Genomic DNA, 16,053 nt, shown 5'->3' on the forward strand with positions numbered 1-16,053 from the left:
TGTCTTAGCAGACATTGACTGTTAGTACAGACGCACTAGGAATAATACATCTAGCACATGTACCAATCGACAGTCACATCACAGGATCACATGAAAAATCACATTCAACAATCATTCCAATCTCAGACCATGATTAATCGGCAACGTATTTAGCAATCGCATCTAGATCCAGTCGGGACCTCTCAGATGCCCGATTGACTAATCCTTATTGCAATCATGTCTATAGATATTTTTCAGACCGAAATGCTGCAGTCATTTCGTCTATCATTTCTTGCACTCAAACAAGTCAAGTACAAATTAATCAGTATCATTTTCATTATCGGGAATTCCAATTCATAAAGTCATACACAACAAAATATTGTCTGCGAAATCCAAAAGGACATCAGTGACTTTATATCAAATCAAAGTCTCGGGGCAATCTATCAACAAAGGAGTGGAGTGACTCCCCTCTTGTGCATACCTACTGCACTAGATTCACCCATGCTGAAGTCGGGGTTCTATCGGAGTAGACTATGCTAAACCGAATGCTTCAAGGTAAAGGTTCACAATCTGAGGAGTATCTGCCAGATCCTCCTCCTCCATCCACTTCGCATCCAATACGGGATAGTTCTTGAATTTAACCAACAACCGCCTTATCACTTTACCTTTTATCTTTCTATCTTCAAGTGACAGTTATCTGTTCTGGAACGAGCATCTCCTTGCTTTCCTCCACTTCGGGTTGCTCATCTAGCTCCCCATCATCGGGCACATCGCCTTTAAAAGGCTTCAGGAGACTCACGTGAAAAGCATTGTGAATCCTCCAAGTATCGGGCAGCTTCAGTCGATAGGAGACATCATTTATCTTTTCTTTTATCTTGCAAGGTCCATAGTATCTCATGCTAAGCTTTTAAAAAAGCCGCTCCTTTCCCTTTTTCTTTTTCAGGCGTGCCTTCTCTCCTTTAATTTCAAATCGCGACGATATCGATCTGTTGCCTTTTTGTGTCTTTCCTGAGATTTCTCTAAAGCCTCCCGGACCTAGGCAAAAGTTGTGTCCAAGTCCCTCGTGTACTGGTCGGCTTCAAAAATCTTATCTTTCGTGCTTAAGAAGGGTGGAACTTTCGGAGCACCTTCGATAATCTCAAATGGCGCCTTCCCCGTCGAAGAGTGAATCGTGTTATTGTAGGCAAATTCCACCAAGGGCAAATACTTTTCCCATTGAGTCTTCTGATCCGAAATGTAAGACTTCAATAAATCCAGTACGACTGAATTTACAATCTCAGATTGCCCATTTGTCTGCGGGTGGAAAGATGACAAGAACTCCAACCGTGTGCCAATGTTCTCCCAAATAGCCTTCCAAAACAAACTCGTGAATCTGGGGTCCCAGTCGGAGACAATCGTCTCAGGCATGCCATGTAATCTGAATATCTGGGCAATGAACAGTCTTGCTAAGTGGTCCGACTTGACTCTTTTCTTCACTGGAATGAGATGAGCTTGCTTGCTAAATCTGTCAATAACAGTCCAAATACCATCATGCCCACACTGAGTTTTCGGGAGATCAAAAATGAAATCCATTGCAATACTTTCCCAGGGGCGGGTCGGTATGGGTAAAGGTTGTAACAATCCCTGTGCTTTATGCCTGTCAAACTTGACCTTCTGGCATAACCAGCAACTGCGTGCAAAATCGTCCACATCCTTCTTGAGTCTCGGCCAAAATAAGTATTCCTCCACACCTTTCAAGGTGGTATCAATGACGCGGTGAGCCATAAATGGTGGACACTGGCATTCGATTAAAATCTTTCCCTCAACGGCTGTGTAACGCACAACATTGTTTTCTTCATCAAGTAGCCATTCTGAATGGAATATCTCGCTACTACCTCCCCATTCTGTATTCGACTGAATACGTCTGCAAAATCTGGATCTATGGCATACTGATGGACTATATCCTCGAAGCTTCTATGGTGTATCGCGGAAATAGCCAGAACCAACGGCTTCCGGGACAAAGCATCTGCCACCAAGTTCTTCTGTCCCTGCACATGGACAATTTACAAGTGAAACTATGACAAGATTTTCACCCACCGCATCTGCTTTTCCGATAGCTGCTTCTGTGACAAGAAGTAGCGTAAACTCTGGTGATATGTAAAAACCGTTAAATCGGCTCCGGGTAGGTAATGTCGCCACTAAGTAAGAGCATGGATAACAACAAAAAGCTCTTTCTCATATATTTGTGTTGTCAATTCTGGCCTTGAGAACAATCGGCTCTCATAGGCAACGACATGGCCTTCTTGCATTAAGACCGCACCCAGACTACGACCACAAGCATCACAATATACTTCGAATGACTTCTGCAAATCCGGCAAAGTCAAAAATGGTCCTGTAGTCAATTTCTCTTTCAATGTCTGAAAGGCACTCACCTCTGTGGGTCCCCACGAGAAAGGGACTCCTTTTTGTGTCAAGATATGCAAAGAGGAAGCAACCTTTGCAAACTTTCTAATGAACCGCCACTAGTAAGAACATAAGCCCAAGAAACTTCAAACTTAATGGACATTCTTCAAATCGGGCCAATCACGAATAGTCTCAATCTTGGCCGGGTCCATCTTCACTCTTGCTACTGAGAGGATGTGTCCCAAAAAGTGTATCTCTGGTAGGAAAAATTCACTCTTCTTGGCCTTGATCACTAACTTGTGATCCCGCAATGCCTGAAAGGCCTGTAGCAGATTTTCTCTATGTTCTGCCTCATCCTTGGAGAAGACAATAATGTCATCAAACAAAAGATGTGTACTCTCTTTAAATCCTGTCTATCATTCGGTTAAAGGTCGCTGGAGCATTGGTAAGGCCAAAGGGCATCACCAAAAACTCGAATAAACTAACTCGTCCGAAAAGCTGTCTTGTAGACATTTCCCGGCGCGATTCGGATCTGATGATATCCGCTCTTCAAATCGATCCTACTGAAACAAGAGGGTCCCTGTAGTTGGTCTAGAATATCATCGATCCTAGAAATCGGAAATTTGTTCTTGGTGGTGATTTTGTTGAGAGCTCTATAATCAATGCACATTCTCCAAGATCCGTCTTTCTTCAAAACCAACAACATCGGAGAGCAGTAAGGTGAAGTACTCGGCTGGATAAGACCCTTTTCCAAGAGGTCTTTCACTTGGTTCATAATCTCTTCATTCTCGGCTCGGCTCACACGGTAAGGTGGCCGGTTCGATGGTGTGCTTCCAGATATCATATCAATAGTATGATCCTCAGGACGAGCTGGTGGCAACTCCCCTAGCAAGCCCTCAAAAAAGCAATCGGCATGAGTGTGGACAAAATCTTGGCGTTCTTTATTAAGGTTAGAAATATTTGTCCTTTGTTCATTATTCAACTCTTCAAAAAGATCGAGTAAACCAATAGACTGGATTAATTAATTTCGAAATCGCCGAAGCCGATACAATAGGGACAGACTCCCCTTAAGTTTCACATCAAGTACAATGGTTCGGCCCTTTTCAGTAGTCAATGTTGCTTTCTTCACCCGATAATCAACCACGGCGTTGTTCTTATGGTACCAAGGAACTCCCAGGAGAACATCACAACCTTCCAAGGGCATTATGTAGAAGTCCTCGTGCCCCAAATACCCCTGACAATGCAACCGAAGTTTGCCAATGACAAGTGTAATGGCCACGTCCCTGCCAGGTGCCGCTAGAACTGTCTCTACTTGTGGTCCCATCCAATCGGGTGTAATTTCGAGCCTCGCCGCCAATTCAGGTGAAATGAAGTTAGCCTTGGCTCCTCCATCAAAGAAAATCAGGGCTTCTTGGTCTTTCACTTTGCCCCAAGCTTGGCAAATTTCTGTACTTTCATCAATTGTGCTTGGGTCAGTACCCATGCAATCTGGAACTAGTCCTGCTTTCATCTTGCCTTTTCGTCCACGTTCCTCAGCTGCTCTCGAACTCTCTGGCATTTCTTCATCTTGTTCTTTCTGTGCCTTTTTAGGGCACTTCGTGGAGATGTGCCCATGTTCCCCCCGTCCAAAACACTTCCCCTCTTTGATGTAGTTGGCTCTCTCCCGAAGAGTGAGCCGGGGTCGTGCATCCTTATCTTTCTGTTCTTGGGGGCTCTTCTTCTATCTACTCTCATTTTTAGAAGTCTGTTTGGTTCTCTGCGTCATGATCTCATATGTGGGGTAAGTCAGACTGCCTCAATGTATAGCAAAGCCCTGTTTCGCATCACTCATCAGTTCTTGAATAGAATCTGACTTTTGTTTTAAGCAGTGATCTCGGATCTCTGTAGGAAGTCCGCAGCTAAACCGCTCAAACTGTTCTTTAAACGAGATCTTCTTAAATGAAGAAGCGAGTAGAAAAGAGCTCCAAAATCTCTCGCAATATGCGTCCAAAGTATCTTTCTTGGTCATCCGCAAATGATTCCAAGCAGTTCGTATGTCTCGTTTGTACTCCCGAGTCAACCAAGAAGAAATAAAAAGCCTTTTAAGTTTCAGCCATTTAACTGGCACTTTCTTGTTCAATAGAGGAGTGGACCACCATGTTCGAGCATTTCCCTTGAAGTAAGAGGTAGCCCTCCGAATCTTGGAGTGCTTCGAGTAATGCCCTCTAGAGAAAGCTATATCAAACTGTTGTATGAAGGCCAAAGCCCTTGAAGCATCTCAGAATCCAGAAAAAGTATCAAACTTAATTGACTATCCATCTTCTTTATATTCTCGAACTTTCTTGCTTTTATCCTCGAGAAAGTCATACTGGTTGGCTTTATAAAAGTGCTTCTTCTTTGCATAAAATCTATGATCGTCGGGGTCCGAACTATCTGAAGATGAGTCCTCTGTAGAACTGTCAGAACCTCGGCAAAGCTTAGGCTTCTTTGCCTTTTTCTTGCCGTTTCCGAAGCTTTGCTTTTTGCTTCGCTTTTTCCCTTGCCTGCTTTTCTTCGCTCGAATCAGGAGAGCTAGAAGAATTGTAAGAAGAAGAAGAAGAACTGGAGACTCCTTCAAATCACACACGCTTTTTCTGCTTTCTTTCCGAGGCAAAAGTAGATTGACAGACCAAATAACCTGGGAATTCAGTTCCTTTCTTCTGCTTTTTGTCGTGCTTTTTGGCTTTGTTGTTCCCGTCAAAAAGCTGATTAATTCGTGTATCAACCACCTCTTCCAATTCTTGCTCTGTAAACATCCTCGGAGTAGGAGGTTTCTTGAGTGCCGGTTTGAGGGGTGGTTCTGTGGCCTTCTGCCACTGGGTGTGCACTTCGTCGAAGAATGTCTGTGTCAAAAATTTAGCAAATTTCGGATCCTTCGCAAGGTTGATCATCATCTTTGTCGCATCGTCAACCAATTGTTGATGTTCCATCTCTTCAATCTCCGCCTGAGTAGGCCGACGCGGGCCATACTCTTCGTGAGAATCTTCTTCGTGATCTCTTCCCGCATCCCCACATGCAGAGGAAGTCGACTATTCGTTGTTGAAATCCATAAGTGCCGCAAAAAAAGGATCGGATTCCCCGGTAGAAGAGAAATCCGCCGCGCTCTGATACCACTGTAACAAACTTGGACACTCCAAATCAAGATTCTACCACGACATAGCAGAGATTCACTTCAAAACAGTTCACAATTCACAATTGATTCGACACGGCCCCACGGAGTTCCGTGCCTAGAGATGTTGGCCCCAAAGACTGGCGCCCCTTTTGGTATTTCCTTTTATATTAATCTGTGTTCAAAGTACAAGAAAGTAGGCAGGCGCTCACTCTTAGACTCTGCGTCCAAATGCTTTGAGAAGTGAGGCCTAGCCCACTTATTTATTGGTACAAGGGATGCCCAAAAGCAGAGCCCCAAAAGCATTAATTCAAAAGCTTCTCACTGAAAAGCAGAGTGCCCAAAAGCAGCCAGCTCTCTTGGCGGAATTTCGTACAGCCTGCCAACGTTTTTTGTGCCGCAAATTGCAGAGGTTCCATACGGCAGCCACATCAGCACCTTCAGCGTGAAACCCAGAAATCTGCCACGTCAGCCTGCTGCCGCAATTTACGGGGGTGTGTGTGTGTCCCGGGGTCTGTTGCCACGCTGGCCAGGGCCATGCCACGTCACCCATTTGTGACAAGACCACCACCTTCCCTCCACACGCATTTGGACTAGCCACCATGCCCTTGCGGCTTGTGTATCGTGAGAACCCTAAAAATGGTAACTTCATGCTCTGTAAACCAAGGGCTTGCACACACACGGTATCATTTTAAAGCTCTTGGATGGGCATCATTTTGAAGCTCTTGGATGAAGGGGCTAATGGAAAGCAAATAAAGAGCTCAAGGGCTTAATCAAGAGCTCTTGTCAAGCACTATGCACACAGACGACTCTTGAGTCTTGACACAACCAATGCTTTGATGAGGAAGTAATGAAGCATGTTATAAAAATAGACCTAGAACATCACACAAAAAACCTACGATGGATGATTTTAAATCTCACTACTCAACCATTGCCATCACTAATCAATGAAATTGAGTAAGGATGTACCAAAAATCAACAATGATAACAAATGGGATAGTGATAAGTAGAATGATGTATTGTGCAAATGAAGAGATCCTACACACGCACACAAGTGATGCCTTAAGATTCACTAATCGATGCTTAATTAACCAAGGCTATTGTGGCTCACGGCAATACCCAAGAAAAATATTACACTTAGCCAATCTCACAATGAATCAGTCAAGTTCACTACTGGTAATTAGTCCTAATATCATTAGGCTTGGATACCACATGTTAGGCTATGGAGGATTAAGATGAGGTGTAGTACATATCATAAGAGCCAAAATGCATGCAAAAGGGGTGGTCATCCCTATATTGTAGGGGCTGATTTGGGAAGTCAATACATGCACCAAATGATCCATCTCATATCATGTCTCTCTCTTATGGATAGGTTCATAGGCTAAAGCCCATTCTCATCAGTTTGAACCTTGTTTGGGTATTGTTTGAACTTATTTGATACTGAACTTGTTTGTGTCTGGTTGAAATAATGTTTGAATTGTTTGAAAATCTTCTATACGGATAGACCCCCTTCCGAATACCGTACAAAAGTGAATGAGAAGTCTTTTGTATAGACAGACCTACGTTTGAGTACTATAAAAATGTGAAATAACTTCATGTATTCTTCCTTACGTGAATGCATCTCTAAGTTGTGCATCTATGGCATTTGCGTTGGCAATGGCATCGCATTCTGTACCATTTCTACACATTTATATGACTAGTGCATCAAAAGTTCCAGCTTGGATGAGATAGACTAGAAATGTGGTCTTAGTGTATCAGGACAGGTGATGACTAAGAAGATCACTATGCTCGAATATCGACATATTTGAATGAGAGTAGGTTCACCGGATAATTTGGTCAAGGCTACTATTTGGCTCTCGATACAAAAGTGGATGGAGAAATAGAACCTCGCAAATTCTCTTCAGAGAGAGTTGAACCTTGAAGCTTTTGGACTATTCGCAATGTCTATGCCAAAAGTTACCGATGAATCCACAAGGTTGAATCTGGTGTTGTGCGGACTGCACAAGAGGGGAGCCACTCCACTCCTTTGTCATAGATTGCCTAGATTGAATAAGTCACTAATTTCTCTTTCTAATTTTAGGGTACTGACGGGCGCACAGTATTTTGCGGAATGACTTTATGAACTGTGTGCACTGAATTGGAATTCCCTTGATTGAAAAGAAAACATGTGCTCTTTCATGTGTGTGTTGTTAGAGACATGTAGAGAAAGATGAAATGTCTGCAGCATTTTGTCTGATGAATGATTGGAACTTAGTGCATCTAGACATCTGTTAGAGATCAGTGAGATGTGGATGTGATGGCTATGTGAATGAAGAATGAGTGTGATTTGAACTTAGTGCATCTCGACATCTGTTAGAAATCGGTGAGATCTGGATGTGATGCCTAAGTAACATTCTTTTAAGAGGAGGGTATGTCACAAACTGATGACATAGCGCGCCCAAACTTGTAGATTCTAACCGAGAGGACCAAAAGGGGTTAGGGTTAATAACCTAACCTTAACCCAACTTACAGATATTGGCTGAGGGACATAAACCCTCTTAAAATAAAAGAACTTTATACCAACGAAGTAACAGTAAAAAGTCATGAGTTTGCAATTTCACTCGTCGATCAACTTTATAAGCTGTATGGTTTGCCAAAGGATATCATCAGTCATCGGGATACCAAGTTCACTGGACGATTTTGGAGAGATATATTTGCTCTCCTTCAGACAAAGTCGAGAATGTCATCCTCTGATCATCTTGGGTCCGCTAGACAAACTAAAAGAATGAATGAGATGTTGGAAGACATGCTAAAAGCTTATGCCTCTCATAGGCAGTCTAATTGAGAAAGGTATCTTCTGCAATTAGAATTTGCCGATAATAGTAGAAAACATTCTGCTATTGGATTTAGCCCATTTATGTCGATGTATTGATTTGAGCCTAAATCTCCTATTGCTATTGGCTTAGAGAAAGTCAGATCACCAAGCTCGTGATTTCTTGTATGATATACAAGAAATGCTCGAATTAGTGAGAGAGAGCAGTGTGTAGCGTGCAAGGCATCACTCCTAGCACCACACTGTACATAAGAGGGAAAGAAAGCACTCCGTAGCTCTTAACCTGTGACAGGTTTTCAATGAAGCATCCCCCCAGCATAAATCGAGCGCCCCCTCTGCTGCCCTTGACCTGTAATGCATCTGTGAACAAATAGATGCAAAAAGGGGAAGATTTCCATGGCTGCCAAAACCTGCGTATCACTGAAAACGCAGCAAAACAGCCTTGTAAACACGCATCTGATGCCTTCCAATGCTGAAAATGAGCTCCTTGGACCTAGGTAAAGTCATGGGAAGCTCAAAAATAGAGAGAAATGGCTGAAAATCTGTGTTAACAGCCTCCAAAACTGCTCCTAAAAGTTAGTTACGGGTTCTGTTCTCCCAGACTTGGTAAATTGACCAAAAAGTGCCACTTGGCACTCATACATGCAATTTCCCCGCATTGGGCTTCTCGCTTAAAAATCTCTCAACCGGTGCATCAGTTGACTTTGCAGCAAAGTAATAAAATGTTCCCCTGGTCATCTGACCATCTATCCTCGTTAGAACCGCATCCAAAAGTACAATGTGGCCCAACTATCGGATACTTTCTGTTGGTGATCCCACCTTGACTTTAGCCTTTATTGAGTTCACTTCCTAGTATCCACCAACTTGCTAAGTGCGACGGGAGGATCTACATGATCTTGAACTGAGCCTAGACATCCTTTTACTTTACGAATTCCAATGCCGACAAACTTCCCGTCTCCGGGTGAAACTACCGTTCACATTGGCCATACAATGTCCGACCATTTGCAACTTCAAAAAGAGGGTCTCAAAAATTAAACAAAAATCAATGGAAAGAAACCAACAACTAAGGTTAGCAGTTGCCACGTCCTCGTGACACTCCATATCCTTTGGCAAATTGGAAAGAGGCTATAAAGTACATTACTTGGCATGCGAGAGATATTCAGACAGGTAACTCGTTGCGACTTGAAACTATACATTGGAGCACCATTTGTTCCAAAGCCCTGGCTGATAAAGAACCCATAGAGCTCCTCGTGACTTGAAAGTATACATTGGACCACCATTTTTTTTGAAGCCCTGGCTGAAAAGAACCCTATAGAGCATACTTCATTTCTCAAAAGAATGTAAGGACGATTGAGGACATGGTCAATGATCAAAGCCGGATGCTTTTCTTTCTGTATGCTGCAAGTAGATATGGTCTTGAATTGCATTATAGGCCCTCATGGCACACAATCTAGGAGATGTTATCTCCTCTTTCATAAATTCCCCCTCTTGCAACCGTTGATCGACATAAGGATTGGCATATTATAGGGATTTCACTCATACAAATTTCAGCCAAACATCTATATCAAAAGGTTTTTTTCTTTTTTGGTCTGTGTGTGTGTGTGTGTGTTGAGGGGGGGGGGGGGGGGGGGGGGGGGGGGGGGGGGCTGCAGAGAGAGAGAAAGAAAGGAGGGAGAGTTGGTGACCAGCAGGAGCAGCGAGCCTTTTGCTACAAGGAGAGCTTTAAATGCTAAACTAAAAGGTTGGTACCTTATAACCTCATCATTTGAGCTAGAAAAGAAAGGACAAGGTAAAGCAAATTCAAGAATGTATCCTGCACATACTTCAACAAATACATATACGAATCAAGGATAAGCCCAGATTCGCCTTTAGAGGAAAGTTTACATACTTACTTCATGGAGATCCATTAGATTGAGAGCAGCCTTATAATGCTCAGGAAGCGGGTCAATATTCAAGGGCAAATTAGGAAGGACCCTACAGGACATAAGAAAAGGCATGAATTTGTAAAATCAATGAGCTTACTTGTAAATCATAAAGTATTTTGTATAAAATTGACAACGAGCTTACTAGATGTCACTCACTTTTGTATGCATAACTTGAAAAATTTGGCATCCAAACGACCTTTGGCAGGATAAATGGGGTACAGATTTGCAGCTTTATTGTCATGTTTGCCACTGGTCACTAACTCCAAATTGTAGTCCTTGACTTCATAATGGTTGTTGTACTGCAAGGCCTTTACCTACATGAAAGGCATAAAGTAAAGAACTCACAAGTTCAGCACTTCAGGAGATCAACTGAAAAGCAGAGATCAAACAACATGGAGGTAATGGAAGTAAAAGTAACAAGGGAGAAAAGAAGCACATAAAATATGATTCACCACTTTTTCCACTTCTGAATGAGCGATATAGTTTAACAGTCCTCGATCAGATTTGAGAGAGATTCCAAACGCGATTAATGACTCGTTCAAGCCCATATCACACAAAAGCCTCTATTGCATTGCATGAGCCAGATGATAATATGCCATGACATCATAGTGGCCGTCTCTTATCCTAGGAAATGTCGAAACATTTCGACCGCGTTAGAAAGCCAACACAATAAATAGTAGAATTGTCCATGTGGCTTTAGTATATCCATGACCTAAGGTAGTGCAAATGGCACTTGCACAGAGAGAAATGAAATGAAATGATATATTAACGTCTTCAAAAGGCCAAAATGACCTATGAGACCAAGTTGTTACACCATAATGAATTTTGATACCGTGTCTGGAATCAAAAAGAACTGAAACAAAAAAAAAAAAAAAACAACTACGACAAACTGGGACTGTATGGCTTGCCAGCTAATACAAAAGGTGCCCAGTACAATGTGTAGTACAATGAGAGAAAAAAAAAAAGGGGGGCGGGGGGGGGATATGGTAGAGATCCATCCTCATCTGCACTCTATACGTCGAGAAAGTATGGCTCGAATCCTCTGCTGTAGTCTCCATCTGGAACCATGATGACATCTATGCATACTAGCATGATGTGTCTGCCTGTAAAGCTAACTGCCTCAAGGACTCAAGGGCCAATCTAGCATATTTGTCTCTCGTAGTATCCCATAAGTTGTGCATAGAGGAGACCGATCCAGTAAGCGCTTCTATCTCCATAGGGGGGGCTGCTTACTCCGCTCTAATGATCTTGTGCGGCACGGAGGGGCCTTGGATCTAATCAGTTGAGAGATCATAGATACCAAGGGCCTCTCCATACCTCTCCACCCACAGAGGATTCCCAAACGTGAACCCCATAGCGCATAGTTGAAGCTACCAATGTATCAAAGATCTAGAGCTTTGTTCGGGGTTCCTAGAACTGAACCTGCGAATACCTCCTCTCTAATCCTCCCAAGGCCGCATACGCTCTGGTCAGTCTAGTTTGCTACTCTCTTCAAAAAAAACCTTGGCCCGATGATGACTACCCCAAGATAAATGTATGCATCTCTTTACTCCATAATCTCCTAACCATGAGTGAATGGAAGTGTTGATCTTCTGATCCACTGTCCACATGGATTTAAACACCATAACCTTGGTTTTACCAAGGTTTTACAGACAATCCACTATCCTTCACAAAGCTATGTAATGCATCCAATTGTCATTGCATACCTTCCAGTGAGTCAGAGATCAACACAATATCATCAGCATATAACAACAATGGAATCCATGTCCTTGCCAGCCGGGCACCTCTGTCACCCTCTCTGTCAATGTAATTTGAAACCTCATCTATATACATACCAAATAGAGTAGGAGACAATGGACAACCATGTTTCACTCCAATAGTGGAGTCAACTAAAACAGATATCCCCTCTCGAGAGCGCAAATGTCCCACCATTGATCTGTATAGAGCCATGGTCCCCCAAATCAACTCAATGGGCACTCCCATCTCTTGTAGTCTACGCATCAATCTGACTTTGGGCACCATGTCAAATGCTTGGCGAAAATCCACAAAGCTACAATAGATCCATCTCCCATGTGCCCTACCCTCCTCAATGATGGCTCTGAGTGTCAGAATATGGTTAAGAGTGGAGAAGCCTCTCCTGAAACCGATATGTCCCGCTACACGTATACCCTCACTCTGCCCATCTCCTCTACTACTGCTCAAGGATAGAAGCATATAATTGTGCCAACGTGTCCAATCATACTACTACGGTAGTTTCCGGGATTACACCACTGGTCTGGGTACTACTGTGAAATCCTGAATGCAGGAGATGAAGCTCAGTTGTATGACAAAGTCCACTGTGATGGTTGCATGCCTGTGTGGAAAGCATATGAAACCAGCCGCTCTAGGAAAACGTTGTAGGCCATTAGGTATGGCCAGACCATGTGTAGTCGCCATCTCCATGAGAGGTCTCCCATACTATGTCTGCTCTCTCTCCTGTGCATGTCTGTCAAGCCCCAAATCTCCTACATCCAACTCTCTAAGCATCTCCGCTATCTTAATTTTGGTCCCATAGGTCTCGCGTTGTCAGGTGGTGCGTCTGTCTAAGATCACTACTCTTTTATCTCTGTAAAAGGCAATCTTCCCTCTTTCTCTTGTTACCTGAATCTCTAGCATGACCTCCTGCATGTGTGCTAGTTGTGCTAAGGTCAAGTCATCACCCAAGAAGATTCCTTTCTTAAGAGTAGGTCTTTTTTTCAAAATTTTCTTCTTGGCATCCATGGAAGGGAAGTATAAGATGAGAGCATGCTCTTTGGATGAAGATGCATCTCTTTCTGTGCTTTTCTTTCCCACTCTCCAAGCTTTTGTATGTGTCCCGAGACGTGGTCCCCATAATTGTCAACAGCTCTTTCACTTCCACTTCTATATTCTCTTGGTCTCTAAGACCAGATATTCTGACATGCATGTTCATCCTCTGTTTTTGTTCCTCTTCCAGGTCATGTGTATGAGAGTGGGTGTGAGTGATGATGGCGCACTTTTCCCGTTCTTGGCCACCTCAACCCATTTCTCCGCTACATCTACCTTCTATTGCGTCTTCATAACCACTTCAGCCCATGAAGACGTTGCTGTTTTATTTTGCTCGTCCTCGTTTTCTATGGTTTTTATTCGCTCCTTTATGTTGTCAATTTCCTCCCGCAAAGATGGCTGAAATTCCCCCTCTTCGAATCCTGTTTTTGATCTTATTTCGGCCATCTCTTTGTGGAGGTCCGAGATGTTACTCTCTTGTGTGGCAATTTTGTTGCCGAGTTGTTCCTTCTCCTCTTTCCACATCCTCTCCTTCTCTCCTTTTTCCCAAAGAAAATTAACCTTTGCACTCCTCCATTCCTCCATCTCTTTTCTCCATGTCTTCATTTCCGATTTGATGTTGGAGATACACTTGGAGTGAAGCACATACTTGATTTTACTTGCCATGGGTGAAGTTGGGGATGACATGTAGAAGGCAGGGGTGGATGGATATATATATACATACATACATATATATATATATATATATATATATATATATAGAGAGAGAGAGAGAGAGAGAGAGAGGTCCTCGGCTAAGCAAGCCCCCTGCTTGAGACTAACACTTTAGCTCGCCCTATAAGGAAGGCCAAGGCTAAGGGATGCCATGGGTGAAGTTGGGGATGACATGTAGAAGGGAGGGGTGGATAGAGACACACAAAGAAATGAAATGAAATGAAATGTTACATTAACGTCTTCAAAAGGCCAAAGTGACCTATGAGACAAGAAAGTTACAATACGGTGTATCTAATGCAAAGTCAGATTAGCAAAATACATTAAACTAGGATAACAAAATATAAATACTGCATGATCCTAAACTAAGTAGTACAATGTGAAGACAATATGGGAGGGGAGTAGAGATCCATCTTCATCTGCACTCTGGACGACAAAAGAGTATGGCTTGAATCCTTTGCCATAGCCTCCTTCGAAATTGTGTAGCTCCTCTCCTCCCTCGCGGTCGTTTACATCTCCCTAGCTCCAATGCTCGGTCTATGAGAATGCCAGAAGTGCGGGTAGACCTCTCCACCGTCGCCGGTTGCTCCTCTGTCTGTTCTTCTGGGTGTACAGTATCTAGTGTAAAGAAATCTGTGATCTGTCTCTGGGGATGTCTCTCTTCACCTCTCCTCAGTAAGGTTTCTCTATGCTTGTGTAACTCAAGTAGATAAAGCCCAAGACATCTTTGATCCTCATAACTCATGACCCTAGATAGACGCCCAAAACCCTCTCTGAATAGACAGTGAAAACGACCTCGTATCTCATAGTACACTGTGCAATGACATATGTAATGTACTTCTGTCTCTGGCTCTAGATGGCATAAGCGGCATATTCTGTTATCTACTGGTGTCCCTCTGAATCTGCCAGTCTCAATCTCGAGCTAATGTGAGGACGTGCGTATCTGGCCAATGGCACAACGCAAACCATGCGAAAGATGCGTGTCCATATAGCTAGGTCGAATCACAAACCCATCCCCCGTGAGGTGGAGAAGATGCTCTCTATAGAAAGCCATCTTTGTGCCCGACTCTAGTAACGGCTCTATCCATGTCCTCCTCGTGTCCAGCTGGATCAAATCCTAACGGATGAATCTATTAATCTCTACCCGTGTCAGAGACCTCAAGGGTGCATGAAGAGAGTATTGAAAAGGAGACAACCTGTCCATGGTGAAACCATGTGTCTGAAACCATGATGTCATCTGAGCATACCAGCATGATGTATCCCCATTAAAGGCTAATTGTCTGCAGGACTCTAGAGCCACCCTGGCATATCTGTCTCTGGTAGTATCCCATAGGCTGTGTACAAAAGAGACTGTTCTTGTGAGCGCCTCAATCTCCATAGGGGGGGCGGGGCAGCTAATTCCGCTCGAATGATATCATGCGGTACAGAAACCTTGGCTCTAGTCAGCCGAGAGATCATAGATACCAGGAGCTTCTCCATATGCCTCCACCCATCCTGGCCTATAGAAGGTCCCCAAACCTGCACACCATATAACATAGTAGAGGCAACCAAAGTATCAAAGAGCCATAACTTTGTCCTAGGTTCCTGGAACTGAACCTGTGAACACATCCTCTCCATTCCTCCCAGAGCCGCACCGGCTCTAGTTAGTCTAGTCTCTGCTGCTCTTCTCAAAGAAAATCTCGGCCCAGTGAAGACTACCCCACGTAAGTGTATGCATCTGTATACTCCACAATCTTCTGACCATATTTGAAAGTAGGTACTGATCTCCTGACCCATTGCGGTGTGGTGTTAAACACCATAACCTTTGTTTTACCTAGGTTTACACCCAGTCCACTATCCTGTGCAAAACTGCGTAGTGCGTCCAAATGTTGTTGCATACCTCTGGTGAGTCAAATATCAGTACAATATCATCAGCATAAAGCAACAATGGGGTCCACGTCCCTGCCAGATGGGCACCCCTGTCACCCTTTCTGTCAATGTAGTCAGACACCTCATCAACATACATACCAAATAGAGTAGGAGACAATGGGCAACCTTGTTTCACTCCAATCGTATAGTGAACTAAATCAGATACCCCTTCTGGAGTGCGTACATGTCCCACCATTTATCTGTACAAAGCCATTATCCCCCAAATTACCTCTATGGACACCCCCATCTCTTGCAGTCTGCGCATCAATCGAGCGCTTGGTACCATGTCAAATGCTTTGCGAAAATCCACAAAGCTACAATAGATCCGTCTCCCATGTGCTCTGCCCTCCTCAATGATGGCCTTGAGTGTCAAAATATGATCAAGAGTGGAGAAACCCCTCCCGAAGCCGGCCTGACCCTTTGCT

The 16,053-nt window shown here is 43.5% G+C and overlaps 1 protein-coding gene across 4 annotated transcripts in view; it reads right to left on the minus strand.

The window, feature by feature from the left end:
• LOC147429127 (DEAD/DEAH box RNA helicase family protein) overlaps positions 1-16,053 on the minus strand; it is a 234,134-nt gene that overhangs the window by 88,941 nt on the left and 129,140 nt on the right. For all 4 annotated transcript variants that reach the window (XM_086495195.1, XM_086495194.1, XM_086495196.1 and 1 more), the window contains 2 exons: positions 10,382-10,539; positions 10,193-10,274 (listed from right to left, as the gene is read on the minus strand). In XM_086495195.1, coding sequence (XP_086351321.1) covers positions 10,193-10,274; positions 10,382-10,539 — 240 coding nt within the window. The remainder of the gene's footprint in view (positions 1-10,192; positions 10,275-10,381; positions 10,540-16,053) is intronic.

The sequence above is a fragment of the Adiantum capillus-veneris genome, chromosome 22 (genome assembly GCF_014529385.1).
Source record: "Adiantum capillus-veneris isolate H3 chromosome 22, ASM1452938v2, whole genome shotgun sequence".
Lineage (NCBI taxonomy): Eukaryota > Viridiplantae > Streptophyta > Polypodiopsida > Polypodiales > Pteridaceae > Adiantum > Adiantum capillus-veneris.